The sequence below is a fragment of the Sparus aurata genome, chromosome 7, assembly GCF_900880675.1.
Source record: "Sparus aurata chromosome 7, fSpaAur1.1, whole genome shotgun sequence".
Taxonomy (NCBI): Eukaryota; Metazoa; Chordata; class Actinopteri; order Spariformes; family Sparidae; genus Sparus; species Sparus aurata.
In genome coordinates, this window is record NC_044193.1 from 23,121,368 (window position 1) to 23,146,193 (window position 24,826).

General features: G+C 42.8%; 1 protein-coding gene and 1 long non-coding RNA gene across 4 annotated transcripts in view; one reads left to right on the forward strand and one right to left on the reverse strand.

Annotated features, from left to right (window-relative positions):
- Positions 1-718: 718 nt before the first annotated feature.
- Positions 719-24,826, forward strand: part of sema3bl (sema domain, immunoglobulin domain (Ig), short basic domain, secreted, (semaphorin) 3bl) — a 71,397-nt gene continuing 47,289 nt past the window's right edge. Inside the window, exons 1-2 of one of the 3 annotated variants that reach the window (XM_030422823.1) lie at positions 719-1,184; positions 21,375-21,535. In XM_030422823.1, coding sequence (XP_030278683.1) covers positions 1,079-1,184; positions 21,375-21,535 — 267 coding nt within the window. In that variant the 5' untranslated portion in view covers positions 719-1,078. Of the gene's footprint in view, positions 1,185-13,618; positions 13,983-21,374; positions 21,536-24,826 lie in introns of those variants that run through there. The other 2 variants (XM_030422822.1, XM_030422824.1) reach the window with 2 other exon arrangements.
- Positions 21,491-22,364, reverse strand: LOC115584913 (uncharacterized). Its single transcript, XR_003984624.1, has 3 exons — positions 22,108-22,364; positions 21,947-22,014; positions 21,491-21,612 (listed from the first exon to the last, which is right to left on the reverse strand). It is a non-coding gene; the product is annotated as an uncharacterized LOC115584913 (long non-coding RNA).

Here is a 24,826-nt window from a genome sequence, read left to right on the forward strand (position 1 = left end):
TCTGCTGGCAAAGCAGCTGACTTCTGGTTCAGCCCTCCGCTAACTTGAATGGGAATACAATTAACGGGGCAGCTCTTCTACAATTTCGGATGGTTTTCAGACCGAATGGCTCAAATCTGATAGTGAAATAAGTCATTTTGTTGGGGGTTGTGATGCTCACAATTAACAGGCGTTTCTTAAGCTTAAGCTTATAGGAAAGATATTTTTGGGCCAGGGTACATCACGTGACATTGTAAGCACAAGGTTTGGCCACTATGTCAAACTGGCTTTGTGGCCTGATGTTGTTCCTGGGAGCTTGGAGCTAACTGACGACATCAGAAGGAAAACTATAAAACATTTTCTCCATAGAAGTGATAGAGGGCTGGAGTGTCTGAGAGACAGAGACACCATTCAGCCTATGACAAGACGCTGTTCCGTCAAAATGGTTTTGAAGCTGTTATTTCAAGGTAAAAAGTTACATCATGTTGCTTTAAAACATAAATGCTTTAAAACTGCATTATAATTACTTTAAACTGTGTGTTAAAAGGTTTATATGCTGCTTATAAATGATAAACACTGTGGGAGTGAAGCAAAGTGTCCTCTACTGCACTTTACTCGATGTTGAAATGGTGTTATGAATCATCCGTAGGAGCGTGCCTTCAGCTGGGAATCTGTGTGTGCGTAAAGGAGGGGCAGCTCACTTGGAGCGCTACTGCTCTCTCTCTCTCTCTCTCTCTCCCTCTCTCTCTCTCTGCTGTGAAGGCGTGGTGTCTCTCTCTCTGCCTCTCTCTTTGGCAGAACCACATTGTGTTGTACACGCAGCTGGTGGAAGGGAGCTGAGGGAGCGTCAGCCCGCGGAGCGGAGTCATTGAATCACCTCACCAGCCCCGGCAGAGCGCGCAGAGGACACCCGGCTGCTCGGTCATAAACCACTTTTACGCGCAGGGGGAGCTGCCCGAGAGCGCAGATGTTGGCGTCTTGAGAGGAAGGAATCCGGCAGGTTTATCCCCCCCCCAGAACTCACCTGGAATACTCTGTGTAATTGTTGGAGGCACATAAAAATAACCATATAGAAGCCGGAGGACATCTCCTGAGCAGGATGAAGGGATTTACACCTTTCTTCAACGTGATTCTTCTTGCGCTGCTTGTCGGCACCGTGTCAACGAGCAAGTTAAATGTACCGCGGCTGAGGCTGTCATACAAAGGTGATTAAGTCTAATTAATTTATCTATCTATCTATCTATCTATCTATCTATGTGGCATTAATTGGTCATTAATTCATCGTGACCATCTCTGAGGAAGTATTCAGACTCCTCTCTCCTCTTTCGAATAGACATCTGTTTTATTCTGTGAATATTTAAACTTCACACCCTCCTGAAGCCTCAGCCTCAGTTTAATTTGTCCATTTATCACAAACCACTTATCCTCTTCGTGGTGGTCCGGGCTGGAAGCGTTGAATCGTGGTCGATGTTCTGGCTACCGTGAAACAAACCCCCAGGTTCATGTGGTTTTTTGAAATTCCTTATTTTTTAACGTTAAATCGCTGGTGTTCCAGGTTAAACCGCTGCGCAGTGCCGGCGGGGTGTCCAGCCAGAGGAGGTGTTGGCTGAGGCTCATCGCTCTGCGGTGCGATCCACCGTCTCATTAGAAAAGTTTATGAGGAACGGCAACCGCAACCAAATACCAAGGATGTTAAATAATTACACTGTGGTATGGGTATTAGCACTGTGCCGTTTAGTCTGGAAGAGTTAAGAGCAGCACAGGTCATTTTAAAGTAACACAAATGTTTTATATTCTATATTGTTCTGCTTGTATTAAAGCGGCAACATGTAGTTTTGGGGAATAAATTAAAACTCAGAATTTTAACTTTTGTATTAATGAGGTAATAACACAAACTCAGATATATTTATTATTTCCATAAGTGAATATAGAAGCTGCTCTCAGAGGAGAATAAGGTCCCCAGAACACTGCTTGAAGCTTTAAACGTGGCAGAGTCCGCCACATATAACCAAAGTAAAACAGTATGGGATCGTGTCGTCCTTTAAGGTCAGTTTGTTTGTTCAGTTTATTCAGTCATGAAAACAAAAAAGGGGTTTGTTTAAGCATACAGAAATCATCGGATTAAAATGTCGTACCCAAAACTACATGGTGCACCTTTAATTGTAACCTTGTCTGTTACACAAGGTTCAGGCTGTACAAACCTTAATAATGACCGTTTTGTTCCTCCTGTTAGAGCCTCAGTGTAAATGTGATTTGATTGGTTTTATTGGTTGTTCTCTTCTTGCTGCTCTCATGCTGAATGTTGAAGTCATTTAGTAAATAACAAAAAAATAAGAAAGCCATAGACGGTATGACTTTAGCCAGTTCACATACCATGCCCTCTTCCCCTCTCTCTAATCTGAGACCTGTTGTTGACCATGACTCGCTCAAGTTTAATGATAATAAGGCAGCAAAGTACATTGTGTGTGTGTGTGTGTGTGTGTGTGTGTGCGCGTGTTTAAGTAGTGTTGACTGTATTGTTGCCAGACCGTGCTCATTGTTTCGCCTCACTCAGGCCGGAGCAGGTCTGCAATCATCATCGGCAATTGATAACACACAGGATTTCCTCCCGTTCGGCTCCATGTTTTCAGGAGAAAAGTCACCATCTGAGTCGACTGACCTTCCTGTCGGCTGGACTGGAAATGCTGCTCAGTAAAGTGAGAGAGGAAAAGAAAGAGAGATTTCTGAATACATTTTTAAGCTATATGGCAACAGAGAAGAAATTCAAATGAATGAAGAAACAGCTAAATTCTGAACTTTTACATCCTTGTTTTTGGTAACTGTACTTCCTAAATGTGCGGCAGAACTACTAGACTATTTCTCACTCTTTCTTTACATATGTTTTTAACCTGATAGGGCCTAAGTATGTAAAGGTTAGTCGTTTATTAGCTCTCTTGGTCTGTCAACAACATGATATATTAAAAACCACAAATCATATTCGTGGTCCTTCAGAGGATGAGCCCTGATCCTTTAGGCGGGCCCTGACCTCTCCTCTTGTGACAACATCAGACTAAAGTTTCTGTGTTGGCACAAGAAATATCACAATCTTATGTTTAAAATTGCCTTGAAATCTTTGGAGCGTATTCATGGTCCCCCGAGGACGAACCCTTTCCTTCGTTTAACACTCTGATTTCTCCTGTGGCCGAAGTATAAACTTTGTTCGAATCATTTCTCACAACAGGCAGATTGCCACGAAATTTTCTGAGCACATTCTTGCTGCCATGGGAATTAACCATTTCAATTTGTTTGATCCTGTGGCCTCCCCTCGTGCGCCACTCACAGAGCGAATGCGGGACTGAATTGCGAAATTGTTTGCATATAAGTTTGTAACAATCCTTGTAACACATTGCGTCCTGTTGTGAGATGCCAGATCACATTATTGCATTTCCAACAAGGTCAGTTGGGATGTGACAAAATGTGACACAGTTTCTGTTTTATTCTTTTAGTTTGATGTAGTTTTGTAACAGCTTAATGCCTTCAGAGACATGGCTCAGTGCACCATTTTATTGGATCTGACAGGTTTTAATTAACTTTGGTGACAGTGATTTTAGGCGAACGAACACTGCCTAGCCACAGTGTTTACCGAATAATGTTTTTGGTCTCCAAGTGATAATATCTAAAAAATCCTGCAACACAGTTGAAGAGCACGAGCTCTCTGTTATTGAGCAGACAAACTCGTGCCCCAGGCAAACACTACAAGTGGAAAAAGCAGTGCCCAACATCGTGAGTCACTGTGTTGAACTCATGTAGAGTCACAGTTTCAAAGTATTACAGCGATCTTTTCGCTTTGCTCGAGCACAGACAGCACCACATAAATCCAGTTTTTCTTCCCCATTTGCCATCGAAAATGACCCAACTCTCATTCTGCGAGCGTTATGAGGAAGGAGTGTGGGAAGAAACTCTGCCTATAAGATTCTCATTAGTGACCAACCAGCCTCTCGCTTCCTGTCAAGATGACCTCACCTTTGACCCCACAGTTTGCCCCGTTTTACATAATTTCCCCCTTAACTGAAGTTCCGCTCGTCCATGTTTGACTGTCAACTGTGAGTCGTTCCACACGTCTCCATGTGTCTCATCTTCTCACTCTTCAGTTTCATTATTTCTCACTTGTCTGTCTCACCTCGCTGTTGTTTCTTTCCTCCTCTGTTTGTGTCTCTTCCGCTATCACCCCCTCTCTCATTATAACCCGCGGGAGCCCAGAGGGTGTTTGTATTCCCCGGAGGATGTTGAGGTAATTCAGCAACAGGAAAAGCTGTCATTATCTCATTTCAATCAATTAGTGGGTAGAAGTTCAAGCAGGAAGAGGGCCATTTTTGCCTCCAAACTATTAAAGTACTTGTTTCCCCCCGCCTCTCTTCATGTTTACCTTCGGCGTCCCACTCAGCACTGATTTCGAGATTGGCAGCAAAAAAAAGTCCAGAGAATGTTTTGTTTAGGAGTGGATCTTTATTTAGACATCTGTTTGACATATAAACATCCTTTTACTGCATTTAAATGGTTTTCAACCCAATCTGCACAATAAATGTTGGCAATGTATGTTTCTGCAAATCATTCATATGTTTAAACTTTATTTTTGCATTTATTTAGGTCAGTTTTTAATTTTTACACTGTGACATCGCTGTGCTTATGATCTGATTGGGTTCACAGACAAAAATCACTCGGCTAGTGTTTGGGAAAGATCCATTTGGTCTTACGTGCTTAGGTTGCCAGTAACATGTTTGGTAAAAAGTGTCCCAACATCTTTTTAAAATATCCAGTAGTTTGACATTTACAAAATTTGAAACATAGTCTGGAATAATGGCTTATGGCTTGGCAGTTGTCTTTGCAACCACCATCATTCTCTCCAACGTCTCTCAACAAAGTCAGCTCATATGTAATGTGAACGTGAAATGTATTGTAGAAATGCTAAATGATACATATAACACGCACAAATCTGAACATATCTGTGGTTTGGAGAAACGTTAAATGGCAACAGTTTATTTTGATGTCTGAGCTGCTTTGTTTCAGAAAGTAGGTCTTCGGGAGTTCTACTGCATATGTGAACAAAGTAGTATGAAGCATGTTGTGGCTCCAGAGGAAGCTGCATGTAATCTGATAAATCACCTCCAGTGAAGTCACTCAGGAGCTCAGTTGCATTGTGGGTAATGAACACACCATGCTTTGAAAGGGAAGAAGAATGGGTAGAATAAAAACGGCAGATTGTAGACAGGGGACTCCTTTTCAAAATCTGATGCCTACATTTCCCACAATGCAACCAGGCCATTGAGTGACATCACTGGAGGCAGTTTATCCGATTGCATGCAGCTTTCTCTGGAGCCACAAAAGGTTTTATATTACTGTTTTTTGTGTTTTACATGTGCAGTAGTACTCCACAAAACCTGTAAACACACTTCAATGTGTAAAATGAGTGTAGTTACCCTTTAAAAGCTGTTTGAACAAGTGTTATATGTAACTTGATTATTTTAGATATTACTTTATTTTATTTTACTTCTTAATCAGTATGAATGTCACAGGACTGTTTTCATCAAACATTAATATGTTTACAGAAAATCTGTGTTGATAATTTAAAGAAAAAAAAAAAAAATTTGCAATTCAAACTCGCAGCAACAAAAATGTGTGCGTGTGTCTGTGTGTGTATTTGTGTGTCTTACGAGCTGACATTGAGCCGTCGAGGTATGTTGTGCGCACGCGTGTGTGTTTGTGTGCGTGCACGGTTGGCTGGACTCCCAGCCCTCTGCCAAGCATCTATACCAGCCTCCCATCATGCATCTCTGCCTTTCTCTTTCAGTCTCTGGATGTCTTTCATTTGTCTTCTTCTCCCTTCAGTCTGCCCGCTTCATTTATTCATTTGAATTCCCCGATGTCTGTTTGTGTGCCGCACACACTGACTTTCGACACACACACTCCGTCTAATACAATATTCACTTTGTCTCTCTGAAGGCAGGGGGCCACTTGAAAACACCAATGCACACATCGGCGTCCTATTTTGATCAGATTGCATTAGTTCTCAGAGCGAAGGCCTCTGTTTGTTTTCACTTACAGCCTGTGAATTAATGAGTTTGTTTTCTCAGCCGGCGTTGCCCAGATGCATACATCCAGACGGGTGTTAGTTGTTCTAAGGCGGAGCGGGGTAATCTGTCACCGGGAGTCTGTTGGAGACTCTGGAGCCACTCGAATGTAGGGCGTCTCCCATCCTTTCATCTCTCGGCCCTTTTCCTTTCTTTGTGCATTATTTTCATCTCTCTTTCCATTCTGCATCTATCACTCCCTCCCTGCTGCATGTAATAGCTCCTTCATTGCAGTCTTCCTCTCTCCTGCTTTGCTCCAGTTCAGTTTAAGTGCTCCCAGGCCTCTAGACTGATTTAAAATCCAGCAAGAGCGAGAAAAGGAGGAAACAAAAGAGAGAAACTTGAAGGTTTAGTGAGGAGGCCAACTGGCTTGTCAGGCACATGCTCTTTTACTAGGATGTGTAACTTTGGTTCGAGGAAATATTGGAGAGAAGAGAGGGTTTTAAAGGTTTTAGTGTTTTAGTAATGGTTGACATGTGTTTAAATTTCAAATGTTTGTGGAAGTTCTCAACATATAGTCGAGGGGTCTTTAGTCTGCAGGCTCAATAGCTGATATTTGATGTGTACAGTACACTGAACAATAGCCCAAATAGTTCTGTAAAAGTAAGAAAATTTAGAAAATGTAAGAAACAGTCTTAAAATAAAATCCTTGTCCAGGTGAAAGTTGTAATCCTTGACTGGATTCAGCTGTAAAAATCCACTTTAGTTACAAAAGATGGATTTAAAGGTGCTGAAACAGTTTCATAGGTCCTTCAAGCTTTCAAGCAGAGACCGAAGGCTATCTTAATGTTTGTGACAGGTTTCTAATGGTTTGTGTCCCAGTAGAGAATACTTAATTCTGATTGGCTGGACAGTGTTTATCATGTAAGACTACTCTATACGTTGTCATGATATGGGTCACACAGGAGCAATCATGGAATGTATGTATTTTTGTGGGCATTATTCTGCTTTTATCGTAGCCCCCTTGCCAACAAAAAAGCCCTATGTTATCAAACTTCAAAATATCAGTTTTCAGTCACTCATATGTCCATCCATCAATTAACTATACCTGTGTATCCTTTAGACCAATCGTCAGGTCGGTGGCCAGTGGTTAATAAACCAACTTCTGACATGAAAACTCCACACCTGGCTGGGGGCCTTCTATTGTCAATGAAGCTTTAAAGCTGCCAATTTATGCCCAAAACAGTATTACATTTACAACAAATACTAGTTTGAAAGCACAACACTCTCTTAAAGACCCTGAAATGCTCATGGTTCAAACTAGATTTCAGGGGTAGCTACTCTTTAAACATCTTGACGTGTAGTTCCTGGTTCTTAGATCTCCTACGTCACGTATTGCAACATCTAACTTAACAGTAAGGGGTTCAAGAGGCTGAGTCAAGTTTTGTACACTTTATTACTGACATATTAAATAAGAACTGCAGGCAAACACCTGCATCAGTGGAGTTTAGTTAGTTGAGAATCAAGATTCCACACAGCTGTACAGCTCCGAGGTCACATCTTCATCTTCATCACTGTCCTTAATTGACAGTCGCCTGGATTAGGACGGTAGATTTAACTGTTACTAGGCAACAGCTGCTCCGCGTTGAAGTAGTAAAGTTTAACCGACGAACATGGAATCTAATTATATAGCCACAAAATATTGTAAAACAGTATTTGCATTTTGATTGCAGGGGATTGTGCGTGGAAGAAGATGGATCACCCACATCGGCCCGTGCGGTCATTAGTAAAGGCACTAAACACGGAGTCAAATCCCTTTTTGATGTGATAACTGCGGTGCTGCTTGTACGTTACCGCTGCGAAGTGTGCGCTCATAGGAAAAGCAATCATGTGCTCGGATCTCAGCTTTCATAACCCAAACATACTGACTGTGCCTGTCACTGTAGCTCGGTGTTGTGGTCTGACTGCAAAATCACAACCCTCCTCTGCTTTTGCTGCACTGTGATGGACTACGAGAAATCCAGATGATTTCTCTCTTGTTAGTGACATTTTTATTGGTATTTCTGATGACATATCATTATTGCAAGACTGGTGCACGGACAGAAAGTGTTTTTTATAAATATATTAGCTGACATATGAGAGGGACACAAAGAAGCTTTGTCCGGTCCATGAAAATCGCTCCTGTTTGGTTTGGAGGCTGCAGAGACAGTGTAGAGAGGTTTTCTGTCTGGTATGTGGACGTGCTGACAGTGGAAACACACTGCATGTTTCTGACACCGCAGGCATGATGTGAGGGTTGAAGGATGTGTATTTGTGTGTGTGTGAGAGAGAGAGAGAGAGAGAGTGAGAGAGGAGGGAAAGGCGCAGTGAGTATGTTGGATGTAGAGCTTTGTGTGAAGAGTGTGTATGCGTTTTTGGATCCATAAAGCACCGACATGCGTGTCCGTGTGGGTGTCACTATGTAGGTGGGTGTGTGCGTGCGAGATAAAAAAGGGATGTATTGCTTCCGACGCAGACATCTGTTCATCTGAAGGTGTCACTTGTGTGTCGTGTCAACAGCTATCTCTCATGTGACAGCCATCAGATGGCAGCCTGGCGAGATCACAGACGACACACAGATGGAGGGTTTAGAGATGAGGAGAGAGGACTGACAGCCGCAGTGTGAGAGACAGGAAGCTGGAAAAATGATTGAGATGAACAGAGGGATCAGAGAGCACAGATGGAGAGGAAGCCGGGGTGAGAGGAGAAAAAAGGTGTGTGGGATGTTTGACGCAAAAGAGAAAGGACAAAGGAATAAAAAAAATAAACTAAGAAAGAGACCCAAAAGAGAATTCACACATCAAGGAGGTCCAAGATAAGAAAACTTTTGCGTAAGAAATCCTTTATAAACAGTGTGGATGAAAATGTTTCTGTTGGCTGGGACCGAACCACAACTTGTCATGCCAGTAAAGAATGACCCCACTGCTGACTGTTCCTATTGTTCGGTGTAATGCAGCCATTCATGAAGGAAATTACATTATAGGTGAGGTTGAGGCTTATTTCTTGGCAGAGCAGATATGAAATGAACCTAGAACAGTTCGGTAATTTGAGTCTTTTATCTCCATCTGCATTAAGTAAAAGCAGGTTTCTTTGCAGCCATGTAAACACAATTGTATTATTGTTGTGAGGGAGATGGTGGAGACATGACGCCTCAGCTTTCATTTACAATACAAAAGAAAATTTCTGAGAAATAAACATTGTTGTTTTGAGTTAACAAATATTGTGTTTCTTTGCAGTTGATAAGATTGTTTATATTAAACAGGTAATCATACTAACCACATCACACACTCCAAGGCTTCCTGACCTAAACACAGTCACGAAATGTAAATATAAGTGAAGTTATTCTTAATGTATTTACAAATTACTTTTTGTTGTATTTCATTTTATTGCATTTAATTATTTATTTACTTATCAAGGCTGCAAAAAAAAGGTTCATATTAAGGATAAGCAGGAGTAAGCGAAGCCCTGTTGTACAAAAATCGTCTTCAACTGAGTGCCTTATGAAGACAACAGTGGGGAAAGCATCAGGATGGCAATAGTAGATATTTTAAGAAAAACTATAACCTTACAGTATGTAACATACTACAGTACATAAGTGAGCTACCATTTGCCAACTTAATTCAAGTGTTTTCATATTTTGACCTTCTATGGGTCCAGCACCTGCCTTAAACGGTTTTGGTACATGACTTTAATATATTAGAAATCAATATTTTCTAATTGTCATCAAATGTCATTAAAGGAGCAACCCAACAATGAACTGGTCCAAGCCTGTCTTAGCTCATTCTTCATTCCCACAGACCTCCACTTGTAGTCTTTCATTGCTAGTTTAAATGTGTATTTTTCCACATCTGGAGATAGTCCCCATTAAATACCCAATTTACTCTCATCTCAGTCATGTTTGGAAAAAACTAGTCTATTTTTAAAAATTGAATTGAACACTGTGAATTATTGGTTTTGCTGACAGTTAGAAACATAAAACAAAGCCAGCCAGATCCCATATGATGGTCAGCCTCTACTAGTAAGTCTGGGTGCTTAAGGATGAAGTTAAACTCCTTGTAAAAGTTGTGTAGTTTTCAAAGCACACGTACATTTTTAGGACATAGATAAACTCTGGATAAACACCTACCAGCTTCCCCTTGGCAGATAAATCTAACACCACACCATGCTCCCTGAAGTCCACATAAGATAGACAGGATTGCCTGAAAAACCCTTGTTGGATTCAAACCAGCTTGGCTTTGCTCTAAAACATGTCAAGAATAACAGTGCAGAGATATCCCTCTTAAAGGTCAGTGCACAGAGGCCTCTACAAGCCTGAACCAGGACGGCACCGTGAATTAAAACATGTGCCCCCCTAATGCTGGCATGAACCACCGGGCTGAGAGATGAATGGAAAAGGGGGGAATGTCCATGAAAGCGAGAACACATCAATGAACAGGGTGAGAGGAGGACAGAGGGTGAAGAGACGGACGTAATGAATGAAAGATCTGTGAATGTGGAGGGAAAACAAATGACGGAGCCTCGAAAGAGTGAACGTAAAAGAAAGACAGGAAGAGAGTGAACGAAGGGAGCGTTAGACGGAGATGGAAATACCAGAGAGGGGCAGATAAAAGGAGGTCATGGTGCCGGGGTGGAGAGAGATAAATGGATGAAAATAAAGGACGGAGAGGGGCTGAGAAAAATGGAAAGGAAAAAGACAGGAGAGAAAAGATGAGGGAGGTGGAGGAATGACAGATAGATGGAGGATAACCTGTAGGCTGGAAGACACTGGTCCCTTTGAGAAGCAAAGGTTGAGGGTTCAAGTCCCAACAATGTGGCTTTGACCATCTGTCATGTAGATTACTAAGTACTCCGCTTTCACACAGGAGTGATGGGAGATGTGTGCGCGGGTCGGATAGCAGGGGTATCCTGTATCTCCTTACATTGTGGAATCTTTGTCTATTCACTCGTCCGACTTGTACGCCCAAGTTAAAGAATAGATGTGTGTGTGTGTGTGTGTGTGTGTGAGTGTGTGTGTGTGTGTGTGTGTGTAAAGAGTCCGCCCAAACCATCCCCAGTGTGCACACATTGGCTGTTGTTTTATCATGAGCGTTACAAATCACAGCAGTGGACGTTCACCAATGGGGGTTCAAGTCCTGAAAAACTATTTATCTAAACTTTCTACACTCCGCCACACCCTGACAACCGAGCACACAGCAGCTCCCCTCCCTGCTGTCCTCCAGAGGTCCGACCCATCCTTCGCTCTGGTACTGATCCGATCCATTGTTACCTACTCCGTTCTGTTTTCAGGCTGTTATGTTTTAGGGAAGGTTACATCATGATGTAGAAGTTTCTGTTTGCAAATTCAATTTTGAAATTAAAATTTGAGCATGGTTGATGTGGCTAGGTTGTTTTCTTTTCAAGTTGGGTAAGTGAAAACCACTTGTCAGATTGTCCTGGTGTGTCTGTAGTCTGGCTGCAATGAACAGATTAAAGAAGAAGGAAGACACAAACTGAAAACAAAACCAGCTGTTTGCCAAATACAAAAACGCCAATAAACCTCAAAGATAAGAAGAAGAAGAAGAAGAAGAAAAAGAAGAAATGTAGGAATTTGAGTTTTTTTCCCCCCCAAATTTTGCCATTTCAGGCAACTTTTCAAAAGCTTCAAAATGCTCATAAAATACTTTGATAGGAAACACAGTTACCAACTTGAGCACTAATGAAGCTTGCATGTTCACATTACAATTCCACCAAAATGAAATCCCTAAGCCAAGAAAAATGAGAATCTGTTGCCCATTTCACCAAACTTACAATATACAAGTTGTGATTTGCTACATGAGATCATTTTCTCTTTGTTCATGTTTGACTCATCAGAACAAACATGACGCCTGCATGAGTGTGCATGCAGCGCTCGCAAATCACTCCCTCTCTTGTCTCTAACTTGCCAACAAACGTTTGGACGACGTGACGGCACCGATATTGAAACCAGTGCAAACGTTGTATATAAATGAAACTTACATGGCTATCTGCTGTACAGGTCCACCCAAAGCTTTTTAATACTTTCAACAGATCACAGTCTCATACTAACACCTTGTGAAAACCTTGTGATCACTTGGACTAATGTTGAACTTGGCCTCCTCCTGTAAGTCACCGCCCACCAACTGCACGCTGCGTCCTGGTGCTGACAGGACTGATGCCTTGCCAGTGTTTTATAGTAAGTCTTATTGTTCCAGCTTGAGAAAGAAAACTCCCTGTGCTACCCTCTCCCTGTGAGATGGATAAACATCCTCAGCTCTGCTCATGTATTTTTTCACTGGAGACATTAAAGGATTAGCAGGCATTACATGTGGTCCAGCTGGACCTTCCTGCAGAGAGCACCGAGCGCTCAAAGAAAGAAAAACAGAGAGGAAACACCTAAAAGGACAGCCCGTCCTCCTCAGAAACATGACCATGTAGGCTGACCATGCTGACGTCTTTTGTGAGGTGCTGACCCCTGTTGGCTGTAATAATTAACTTACTAGTATAAGTTGGATAAAACAAGCACAGGACGTTCCCCTAGAGAGCACTGTTAGTGTCAAACCAGAGTGAACGGTGAGTTATGTTAGCCTTAAGTGACGTCAACTACATGATGTAACGCCTCCGCTGGTACAGTTGTAACTATATTCATAGAAACGATGTAGTTATTTTAAGCCAATCCACCATTTATCTCACCTTAACCTAACCAATGTGTTTACTCGACTTAACGAAGTACTAACCAAAGTGCGAGTGTACGGCTGAGATCGTGTACGCCTGTTGCTGGTACGTCATGTTGTTTTTGGAGAAGTGATATATGTCGTTTTAGGGCCGACAATCAACAAGGCAATGGACCTATTCATTCGCTTAGGTAGGAGGAAGTGTTGATTAGGATAATTACACACACACACACACACACACACACACACACACACACACACACACACACACACACAACCCAGTGCTCAGACAGAGAAAGTTCTTCTCGTCTCCTCATGTCGATTCAGTGTCCTACCATTTGGCTCCTTTGGCTCAGAACCAATGCAAAGTGACAGAGAAACAGGCCAGAGGTGATGGGAACCCTCTTTTATGGTGGATGGGAGACATTACATGTCACACACACACTGAGTTGCTGCCACAGAAACAAACACACCCTCTCACGCAGCAATCGATTAGTTCCACAGTAGCCGTCGAGAGGAGGGGACGAGCACAAGGGACTCCACTGTGGACTGATGTGTCTATTAGACGGAGGCTTAAACTGTCACTCTTATTAATTTAACTTCTCATTCAGTCTTAGATTGAATCTTGACATTTTCACTTTCTAAGTTAAACAAAACAGATTTTATTCTCACTACATTCATGTTAATTTTGCTTTATATCCAAACTTCTGTGACACATAACCTTCAATGCAATTCTAGGTTTAAAACACTATATATAAAAAACTCACTACCTCCGCGTTGCACAGAATTGCATGTGTGAGTCCACTCTGCTGCGTTCAGTTGACGCAGTGTGTGTGAGGCCACCGGAGAGCTGGCAGGACTGTTTGTGCTGAAACACATGACGTCAGCGGAGAACTTTACAGAGAGCTGGAGGCCTCGGCTGAGGCGTCGAGAGATGGAGGGATGAGCAGAAATCATAAGAGAGAGTGAAGTTTAAAGAGAGAATGAGGAAGAGACGCGGCACTGGTCTCTCTTCCGAGGGAAACGTTATGTGGTGCGTGTTGGACTGATGAAGTGAAACGGAGGAAGACGTGAGGAGGGAGGATGACAGATTTCTGCAGCGAAAGGGAGGAAGGGTGAGATTAAGAGAGGAGAGACGCGGGGATGAGGACAAAGGACTGAGGAAGAGATCGGGTTAAGAGACGCGTGGTTCGTCATGCATCATGCTGGATGGGGGAGAAAAAACGAGGGAGAGAGGTGTGCGGTGCGGGTGAGTAATGGACGGAGAGTGGCTTGAAATATGGAGGAAAAAAAGATGAAAGCAGACGAAAGAGAAAGACGGATAGAGAGAAAGCAACTGGCCGTCAGGGAGGGAGGAAGATAAGGAGGGAGAGAGAGAGAGAGAGGAGGGAGAGATGATGAAATGAGGAAGAAAGGGGAGGGTGAGGGTCGATGAGAATCGAGGGTGATGAGGTAACAACCGGTGCCGTGTTTTGATTGGCCCAGCACGGGAAGATCGGGTATCAGGAACTCTGATAGGCATCCAGAGACGACTGAGGGGGAAGAAGCTTTGAAAATGTCACTATAGTGTGTGTGTGTGTGTGTGTGTGTGTGTGTGTGTGTCCTCCCTCTCTGGCGCTCGTCTCACTTCCCACAGATTTATCACATGAGCGAGTATGATAAAAATGCGAGCCGTGCGGGTAGGTTGACATCTCCAGTGAGGAGCAGTAACAGGTTGGCAGGAAATCCTGGGATTTACTCCGTCATGAGTGATCGGGCCGGCGGTATCTCTGCCAGGACAATTTCCCCCCCAAGTTTCAATAATCACAACACAGATATGTGGAGATCTAATAGCTGTGAATTATTACAGAGAAGAACAAAACTGACCTAAACAAAGAAACCTGAGAAAGAAAAATGTGCTCTAACTAAAAACTTAGTAATAGCAGCTGATGTTCAACTACATTAGCAGGTAAAACATGACTTAAATGTTAAATCAGCACCGTTTTCTGAGCTCTTTTGGATTATATTCCTCAATATAGAAACGTGGTCAACCAAAAGATGCACTCGTAACACGACTGTGATTTATGACTTTAAAAGAATCACCAAATTCTCTTTTTTTTAATTGATGATAAAATCTTTAAGAATTATGTGTGAACGTTGCCATTTTGCAGAGCTGTGCCTTCATCTGATACAGTTTTTACAACTTGTCCTTCAGACATTTCGATGATCCAATCTGTTCTGATTGAGATATTCACTCATGCCCTGGTGATACATTTCATAATGGTCACTTAATTAAAACAATATTTTCCAAAAGCCAGATCACGAGGAGTGTGAAAAAGTGCTTGTAAAACTGAATTTCCACACTCTTCTTGGTATCTTTGGCTGCCGTGCCTTCTGGTGTTTCATGGCACGGTTTATATAGTAACTATGAACTATTGGAAACAAATGTGCATTTAGATCAATATGAAAATTCTATGTAATTTGTCCAACCCCAACACACACCTCACACAGTGCCTTATTGTGATATGCACCAATTCTTAATTCCTAGGGACCCTCCAACAGTGCTAAAAAAAAATGCGCACAAAAGGAAATTCACATAGGAATCTAAGACTTAAGAAGCAAATTTAAAAGCAAAGTTCAAATAGACTAGAATATAACATATAACATGTAAAAGAATAAAATAAATAATGTGGAAGACACAAAGAACTGTGTTGGGAGGCAAAATGAAGAGGATAAGAGGGATCCTGAGACCTCGGAGTGGAGGATGAGGAGTAGGAGCGCCATGAGAGGACTTTCTGTGCACGCGGCAGATTCCAGACATACCTGGCACACTGGAACAATATACAGCCGAGGTGTAATGATACCCTGGGAAGCCTGTCAGCGGTGTAATGAGTCTGATGGGTCTTTATTTGTAAGCGGGCGCTCGCGTTTGTGTGTCGGAGCTCGTGAAAACAAAATGTCAAAGAGCAATATTTGGAGATGGAGGCGGCGTGTTCAGTCAGCTGAGACGGGAATAGGTGTATCCCGAAGCAGGGACTTACTGATTCAGGACGATGTGTGTGTGTGTATGTGTGTGTGTGTGTTTCTGGCATGAATTTTGCAGCACAGGGGGTCTAATGGGCTTCAGATGTGTCCCTCTCTCCCACTGAGCCAACAGTAACAACAGTGATACTATTGTGTGTGTGTGTGTGTGTGTGTGTGTGCGTGTGTGCGTGTGCGGCTTAACACAGCATACACCCTGCCTTTGCCCAATTTGTACATTAGAGATGTCAACATGAGATCTGGCAGTGAGCTCTTTCTTTGTCAACCCCTTCTGCTTCTCCTCTTGAACCCACGTTCACTCTGGTTTCCTGTCAGTTTTCAACAGCTCTGCCCTCGATCGCTCTTCGTTGCATCTCATCTTTTTTCTTTTATTATTTTGAATCAGAAGTTTGATTACATCTCTTTGGCCGTCGAGTGATGAAAAGTCTGTGTAAGCTCCCGGATCAAATGAAAATATGCAAATAGGCGAGTGGACTTCTGACAGCGGTTGTGAGCAAGACTGCGCGGTCCACATGTCTGACACTCGGCTTTGACTGACACCAGAGAGTCCTGACCAAGCGGAACATCGACAATGTAAACAAATCTCATAATAGATTAGAGCGTACGTGCCTTTGAAGTGGCTGAGACGGCTCTGATGCGGCGGTCGAGGTCTGACACGCACAGTGAAACCAGATGCTCTCTCGCATGTCGCTTTGGTTTTGGCACGGCTGCTGTTTGTCGGTGCAGCGTCGGGCCGGCTGCCCCTCAGGGGAGACGGGACACATTGCAGACAGATGTAAGGGTTCTCCCTACGGATGCTGCGAGGAAATCTGTGGAAGCATAGGCTCTTGAGAGGATGAAGGGAGAATGATCAGGCGAAGAGGCAGGAAGACGGATGGCCGGGCACGAGAGATGAAGTTGCAGAAGTTGCCTCAGCAGAGAGGAAGTTGAAGATGGATAGATAGAAGAGATAGGGCACGATGGAGAGCGGAGAGAGGTTAAACGGATCGATGGGAGACATGTGAGGATGGATAGACGGCAGGAGGAGAGGGAGAGGTTGGTGAGAGGTGAGACAGTGGTGTGGTTTCCACAGCGAGCTGCCGGAGTGATAACAAGCTGCAGATGGAAGCTGTTAGCTCACCTTTCCCCTCTGTTTATGTATGTGTGTGTGTGTGGGGGGGTGTGTGTATGTGCTTTACATTCTTGCGGGAGATTTGTCTATACGTCTGAGTGTTTTATGACATTCAAGGTGGAAAGAATGAAGAGAGACAAGAATCTGCTTCCAGGTCTGACTGTGTTTGAGAGTACATGTCATGGTTCGTACTGCATGTAGTCGGAAAACGAAATGAATCAAGGAACTCTGTATAAAAAGATACTGAGCCTGACTGAGCCCCCAAACAAACACCGAAAGAGCTGCGATGATGTTCTTCTGCATGTTAAGCATCAGGTCATCGATCAGAGATGCAGAAGTTCATTTAAAATGAAGATTTATGACACGATATGTCTAAGCGAACTTCTGGTGTTGACTCTCAGGCAAAGATGAACACCAAACACTGAATGTGGTGCCTTTTTTAGCCCATGAAGACAGGACATTCTTGTTCCCCAGAGGATAAATCCCTCTGACTTTGACAATTCTTTTCTTCTTGTGCCTCCCTGAGGTCGACGTTTTGGGTTTTGAGTGAAAATGTCGGAACAATTCTTGGATGCATTATCATGAGGAGTGCAACATGCATTACATTTTTTTTTTCTTTTTCTGAGCATTTCTCCTGATAGCAGACATACAAGCATGAACTTAAATGAAATGTGTCATGTGCGCAATGTGTAAGAATTTGCATTTAAAATATAAAAAGGAATGTACCAAATTAACAGAATGTGAAGAAATAACAGTTTTGAAGATATGTCAAGGATTAGCATGCTGATCAGTTAGCCCCTAGCTACTTTGTACCTCAAGAGATGATAGTCTGTTAGCAACACGAAGATGTGCAAAGTTAGCCAACACAACCGCTCGGTAGCTGTATGCTTAACTGCGATTACCGACGGCTACCAACAGTTAGCAGCAATTAGCGGCATTCAGCGTATCTACTGAACCTCGTTAGTGAGGTCAGATAAACTCAGTCCGACCTCACACTCTTCTACAATCCCTCCTGTCAAAACAAAGAGGTGTGCCGTGAACGTTACATCTCGTCCTGATACCTGCAGTGTCTGTTAGAGGTCTCAGCACCAGATACTTGCGGAGACGAACGGTCGGCGGCTGACGATGTGTCGAGCTGCCCGCATTGATCGGCTGATAAACGTGATGACACATATTAGCTCAGATATCTGCCCTCTTCCTGTCTATCAGTGCGTGGGTGCTACCGGTTTGTGTGAGAAAATAAAACTTTGGCATGAAAGCGGATCATATATCATGTGATGGCACAGGTCTCCAGCGCCATAATGTGAAACAGTTCTTATCTTCTGTCTCCATATCATAGTTTTTCCTCCTGCTCACCCCGTCAGTCCCAATAAATCCATCACACGTCTCCGCACCCTCCGTCTGTCTCATGGTGTTCTCTGCCTGTCTCTCTAACTACTCATTATTTTCTGACTTTTACCAGCTGCTAAAAGCCACAGTGTTCCCCCCTTTCCCTTCCCTTCCCCTCTCAGACTTCATCTTTCTTTCTCTTACTTTTCTCTCGCTCCCTCTCTCCCCACAGTATCTCCCCGATGTCTCCCTGCATGTGCGTCTCCTCATTATTCTCTTGCCAGCAGCTTTAAAGTTTTACATCCAGTCTTTTTCTTATAAAAACCACACTGAACCTCCTCATCACTGTCTTCGGAGGAGCAACATTTGCTCGGCCCCGGCAGAGGAGGGTGTTTGAGCAGAGTTTGCCGGTTCATCCTGGTTTTGATTTGGCTGCTGCGGAGATCTTATTAGGGAGTGTATACATACAGAGAAAACACGAGAAAGTGTTAAACTGTTGAAAGCGTTCTGCTTTTACCGTAAAAGTTTCATCTGCACTGATAATGAGGGGAATCCAGGGCGAGGCTGTTTAAATGTGTGTATTTAACTGTGTGTGTGTGTGTGTGTGTGTGTGTGTGTGTGTGTGTGTGTGTTGCTGCAGGCAAAAGATTGAAGAACGACTGAGGTTCCTTTCTGTGTGTGCGTGTGTGTGTGTGTTTAATGCTGACATGACGAGTGAATTTAACAGAAAATGCAGTGTGTATGCACGATATGATTTTTTTCAGCTGTTACCAACAACCTATAATTCATCCCAGGCTACTGCCAAAGCCTGTTATAGAGTCTTTGATCCACTAGAGGTCAGCATGTGAGTGTGACCATTTAGCTAGCCACACATCGATTAGCTATGACTCCTTTTTTACACTTGGTACTTGGAAGAGCTGCCGAAAATGAAAGTAACTGAGCTGCGCCGTCTGTCAGTAAAGCTCCCGACTGATTCCACCATTATATGTGCATGCAGAACTTTCAGGCTAGCTGACAGGATAGCCTTGCTAGTTAAAACCACCCATGTGATTATTTGAATTACAAAACTTTTGAAAAAAAAAAACTATATGCCAAAAACAAATGATAAACTAAAAACAGTTTATAAAGTAAACTGTGAAAAGTGAAATATTTTAGCTAAGTTACGGATGAAAAAGCCCAGAGATAAATGTAAATGTATTAAATTTGAATGGACACCAGAAGCAGAAGGAAGTGCAGTTCGTAAAGCAGATAAGTGACATTATATTGTGCAAGTTGAGAATTCATTGGACTTTCCGCCTGGTGACTGGAGTTCTTGACTCTGCATGTGAATTTGGTTGAAGCCACCTAGTGGCAGTTCATAGTAGTGCATGCTATTATTAGACAGGAATGCCTTAGTCCTGTTCCATCCATCCATCTGAGACTTGTTAGATCCTGTTTCACAAAAAAGAACTGCTCAGTAAACCTCCAAAAATTTCTGGTTCTCCTGGAGTTTTTTGAGTGGTTAATAAAGCTGACTGAATAGCTAGTTAGCATGGAACTTGACTGTGGAAGAGATAGTGTTATTTTCACAGATAGACGAGTGACATGGTGGAACAGTGTTTCTTTAACTCAGTTTGATGTGTTACCAGGTCGGAAAGTTAAGTGCTTCTCGTGGTCGACATAGATGAGATAACCGATAATTTTACATTTTGTATTCTTAAAAGAACCTTCCTAACCTGTGGTGTATTCTCACCTTAGGCTAAGATATAGTGAGCAAAGACAGATGATTTCCTACAGCTTTAATTTGTAGTGTTGGAACTTGTAGGGTGGAGCCTCGAGGAACATGTAGTGCAAATTGTAATTGTGCTGTAAAAGATGTCTGCACCTTCACCAAAGGTTTGCCAATTAACAGGACATTTATCATTTCATTATCAGTGAAGTAAAAATGTCAAACATTCTCTGGTTTCAGCTTATCAAACTTGCTTTTCTCTGCTTAACATCATAGTAAATTGACCCTCTGTTGTGTTTGGATTCATTCATGAGGAACATAATTCTTATATGGAGTATGCAAGTGTGTGTGTGTGTGTGTGGAAGACCTGGAGTTTGAGAAATGGAGTTTTGTAATAAAAACAGATCATTCATGTGTGTGTGCGTGTGTGTGTGTGTGTGTGTGTCTGTGTGTCTGTGTGTGTGTGTGTCTGCAAGGCTCTAGTGATGGACAAGGTGTCACTGGTACATGGGGCCCTGTGCTTCACTCGGTCAATACCCTTGCTGAGTGGTGAGTGACTGAGCCCACTTTCTCACCGTGTGTGTGTGTGTGTGTGTGTTGGACTGAGAGGGAATAACAGGCGTGGAAGACGAGTGATGAGAGGTATACGGAAAGCCGTTTCAGCAGAAAGACACGTCCACCGAGAGTTTGACATACCGAAGACGTCTCCTCACACACGTCTTTCTCTCCTCATCTTTTTAGAGACAGAGGTGATACAGCAGAAGAGGTAGGAGAGGCAGATGTAGGAGGTGTTTGTGTGCGAAAGTGAGAGATTTGGAAGCTGCGAGAGGCTGAGAGGTGGAGAAGAAACACGCTCGCTGTTGTTCCTGTACTTGTGTGTGTGTGTGTGTGTGTGTGCTTGTGTGTGTGAGACACCCCACGTCTCACTGAACTTGACTTCAACCCTGCCTCTATGCCGCTCCTGCGGAGTCGTTGCATCAACCTTTTGACTTTGAAGCTGCTGCCAGATCAGAGTGGAGAGCCAGGTGCAGGCTGGTGCGTACAGACGGACTCCTGCTCTCCCACTGATACTGTTTACTCATATGGGAGTGTGCACTGTGCACATATTAGCTTGTGTCTCAAGTCCTGCACTTCAGAAATTGAACAACGATGTTCAATATCTTTAGCATTACTGGATTTAAATGACTGGGATCAGATGTATTGGCTTTAATCATCAATTATTGCCTCTTTTTACTGTTCTATCCAATGGCAAACTCAACATTTTTGAGGGGCGAGGGCCAAACAAAAAGGACACCAGCTGTATGCAGTGGGGCGCCAGCACACAGAGGGCACTGTACTGTTTTATCTGCCATATGGGCATCAGAGAGGGCATTTTTCCAAGTCCCCCCCCTCCCCTGCTCCTGAGTTCACCAGTGCTCCTCCATGTTTTTTAGAATGCTGTTCGCTCATCCTTCTCTCTTCTCTTTCTGCAGACCTGCTGTCCACCAACAGGTCCTCCATCTTCAGCGGTCACCACGGCCAGCTCTCTCTAACCGCCGTCTTCCTGGATGAGTACCGTGACCGCCTCTTCCTGGGAGGGAAGGATGTCCTGTACTCCCTCCTGCTGGGACCTACCAGCAGCGAGTCCAAAGAGGTGAGGCATTCAGAGACAGCTCATGATATGAGTCGAAGTATTTGACTGCGTTCTGCTCTGCTCCGTTGATGGATGTACTGTAAAAGGTTACTGTACAGTTAACATTCATCGTTCCATTTAGATTAAAGTTGCAGTGACTCTGCGAGGGGGTTTTTCAATCTGTAGGTGATATATGACTTTTAGAGATAGGCGTAGGAATTTGTGTTTTTTCCAGAATTCCCCCCGTTTGCAGAACATCTGTTTAAGCACTCTCTGCTATAAATCCAACATAAACGTGGCGACTCAAACCTGAACAGCCATTTTATTTCATATCGCTGCTATTGCATCATCGCTGACAACAGTAACAGAAAACAGTGGTGAAAATATTAAATAGAAAAAAAGTTTTACGAAAAAAATCAAGCGATCACACACCTGCTTTCTGGGATAAAATTGTGACCGGTCCAGTCTGGATTATATTATGAACAGTCAGTGTACAGACACTGCATGGAACACATTGTGAAATACATTTGAATATGCATTTAGTTAGATGTACTATCTGCGTTTGTTTGCGCTTTATAAAAGGTTGTTCTTACCTCCTTTGTCAAAACATTTCTACAATCTCGTGCCCTTCCAGGTGTAGGAACACCTGTAAAGGTGCAGCCTGAGGTATATTAGACCTTGTTTTTCATCCAGCATCTCCTTTAATCTGTACACGAGTGTATCATTAAGGCTGGTTGAACACAGTTTCTTAAGCTCCCCATAAAGACACGAGAAATTCATTTACGATCCGACTGTGCAGCAGATTTCCCCGACCATCAAACACCGAGAGTCTGCTGAACACGCGGAGAGAGGGAATGCTATCGTGCTACGATCATCATTTATGATCAAGAGCTCTGTTTTTCTTTCATCTTTGATTCTGAAACTTAAATGTTGGTTTAAATCAACACAGCTTCTTCATTTTGGGAAGAATCGCAGAGTTCGTGTCACAGTGATGAAGAGCTCCATCAGTTCTTGTTTAAGTCTCGAGGACCAGATGCAGAATGTTCCCAATTATAGAAAATGTGTCTCTCATATTAGAATGGAATTTATATGCAATATAATTTATTCAGAGGAACAGTAGACGTGAGCTATGCTGTGATTTGTGGAGTTCGGGAGTTATTATACCTTTTGAGTTATATCTTATGAGTTTTCGGAGAGTTTTTCCTGGAAGCCTTCGACACCGGGGAAATGAGCAGATTTAAATTAAAATAGAGTTTAATTTCATCTCCTCTGTATCTGTTGGAGAACTGTTCTGGGAAAATATGGAGCACATTTATTCATATTTCATACTTTTCCAGTAGGGCGCCTAGTGCGATCTGTGTTCCATTAAACTGGTTTCCAGTGAGCACAGAGCAAAAATAACTCTAGAACAGAAAGCCTCGGTGTGCTCCAGCACTTTAGCTAAGAGCAGCAGTGTGAGTGTGTGTGTGTGTGTGTGTGGGTCGAAGAGACCGTGATGATACAAAGCGAATGGGCGAACGGGGAATTTACCGAGCGCCAGATGTCGCCCACCTCAACCAGTCTTTAATTCCTCTTCATCCCTCCCTCAGCCTCCTATCTCCGCTCTTCTGTCTTGGCCTACGATCACACGTGAAACTTGCTGATACAGTTTGCTGCAGGTCGTTTGAGGCTTAATGCCCCGCGCTTCCATCAGAGCCAGCCATTGTGAAATCTATCAGGGATGCCAGTTCAATTAAACAAAGGTTTACAAGATGACACACATCTGCCAAATACTCTGCAAAGCAGCACTGACAGAGAAGAGAAGAAAAGAAAAGAAAAGGCTAAAATTCAAACAGTGTTTGACTTTCCAGGAGAAGTTATTGATCTAAGAAAACATGCTAAATCAGCCAGATATGGCGTTTCAAACTCGAGGGCCCCACAGCTGAACTAGAGCCAGGAGTCTATTAGCCTAGCTTAGCCTAATGCCTGGAAGCACGAGACACATCGAGCCTGGCTCTCTCCCAAGTTTGAAAAATATCGAAAACTCACTTTAAAAACCATAGATTGTTATGTCTATACTTCTCGATCTGTAAACGGATACACCATTTTAATGATGATGTTTCAATTAAAATTTAAGACGGATCTCGTGGTTTTCCCCTGCTTCCAACAATTGGTGTAGCGATGTTGTCATCTTGAAAAAGTTTAAAACACCAGAAAGTTATTGCTTTCAAATTAAAAGCAGCAATATGAAATAAATGTAGTTGAAAACATTCAAAAATTAACTCACCTCTCAGCTCTAAGCTACGCTTAGCAGCCGTTAGCTGATATTCTAGTGAGTAGAAATTTTGAGTTAGACTTCAACAGCTGGCCTATTTTTACACATTGCACCTTTAAAGGTTGGTGTTCCTTTAAAGTTTGGGCTGACACTTTAAAGTTTCCATACTTTTTCAAAGACGTTGTAGCACTGTGAAATCTCTCACACTGGCTTGCAGGTTTTCAAGCTCAAACTTTGCCCACCAGACTTTACAACGTCTCTGGCATAAGAACCTAGCATTGCCACCCTTTCCACTATAAATCCGGCCAACAGCGTAATTAAATTGGAAATGGAAATGAAAGTGTAATTGTAAACAAAAGGCTTTGGTTGAAAGTCAGATGGCACTGAATCCGTGCACGCAACTGGATTCAGCGCCGACTGACTCAGCTCTGGGAAGTGGAACGATTTGTTTTAATGACAATTACCCGGGAGAAAGTAAAACAAACACTGATTTAGTTCATGTAAATGTTTCATATGATGAAGTAAATATTCATCTTTCTTGTAGCGAAAGAATAAAAAGGTGTGAGTGGAATTTGAGTTCTTATAGTTTATTTGGTCTTGGAATGTGTTTGGCACACGTAAGTTTCAGCATGTTCAGACAACTAGTTCATTTCACTCAGTGCTTGGTTATGTCCAGTGCATCCTGTGTTTCTGTGCTTCCTTGGTGATTTTGAAAATTGTTTCTGGCCCAGTCCACCAAGTGTGGCTTCATTTTGGAGTAATTACTCTGGCCTGAAAAGAATACAACTTGTTAAGTGACATGCTTAAACCCTCTCCTCAGGAGCTACATTTTTTTCTCTCTAGGTTTTAGGCTTGAAGAGTCCAAAGCAGAGTCCAGCATTTGAACCAGACAATTAAGGGTGCATCCTGATTCAGTCAGAAATAAACTCCCCTCATCCTATGACTCTATCTTTGTCCTTCTGCCAAATTTTGCTCTGGCTCAGCAACCCTGAGCTGACAAATACGACAGAAGGTTTTCTGCATAAATCACTAGTGAGTTGATCAAAATGGAAAAACAT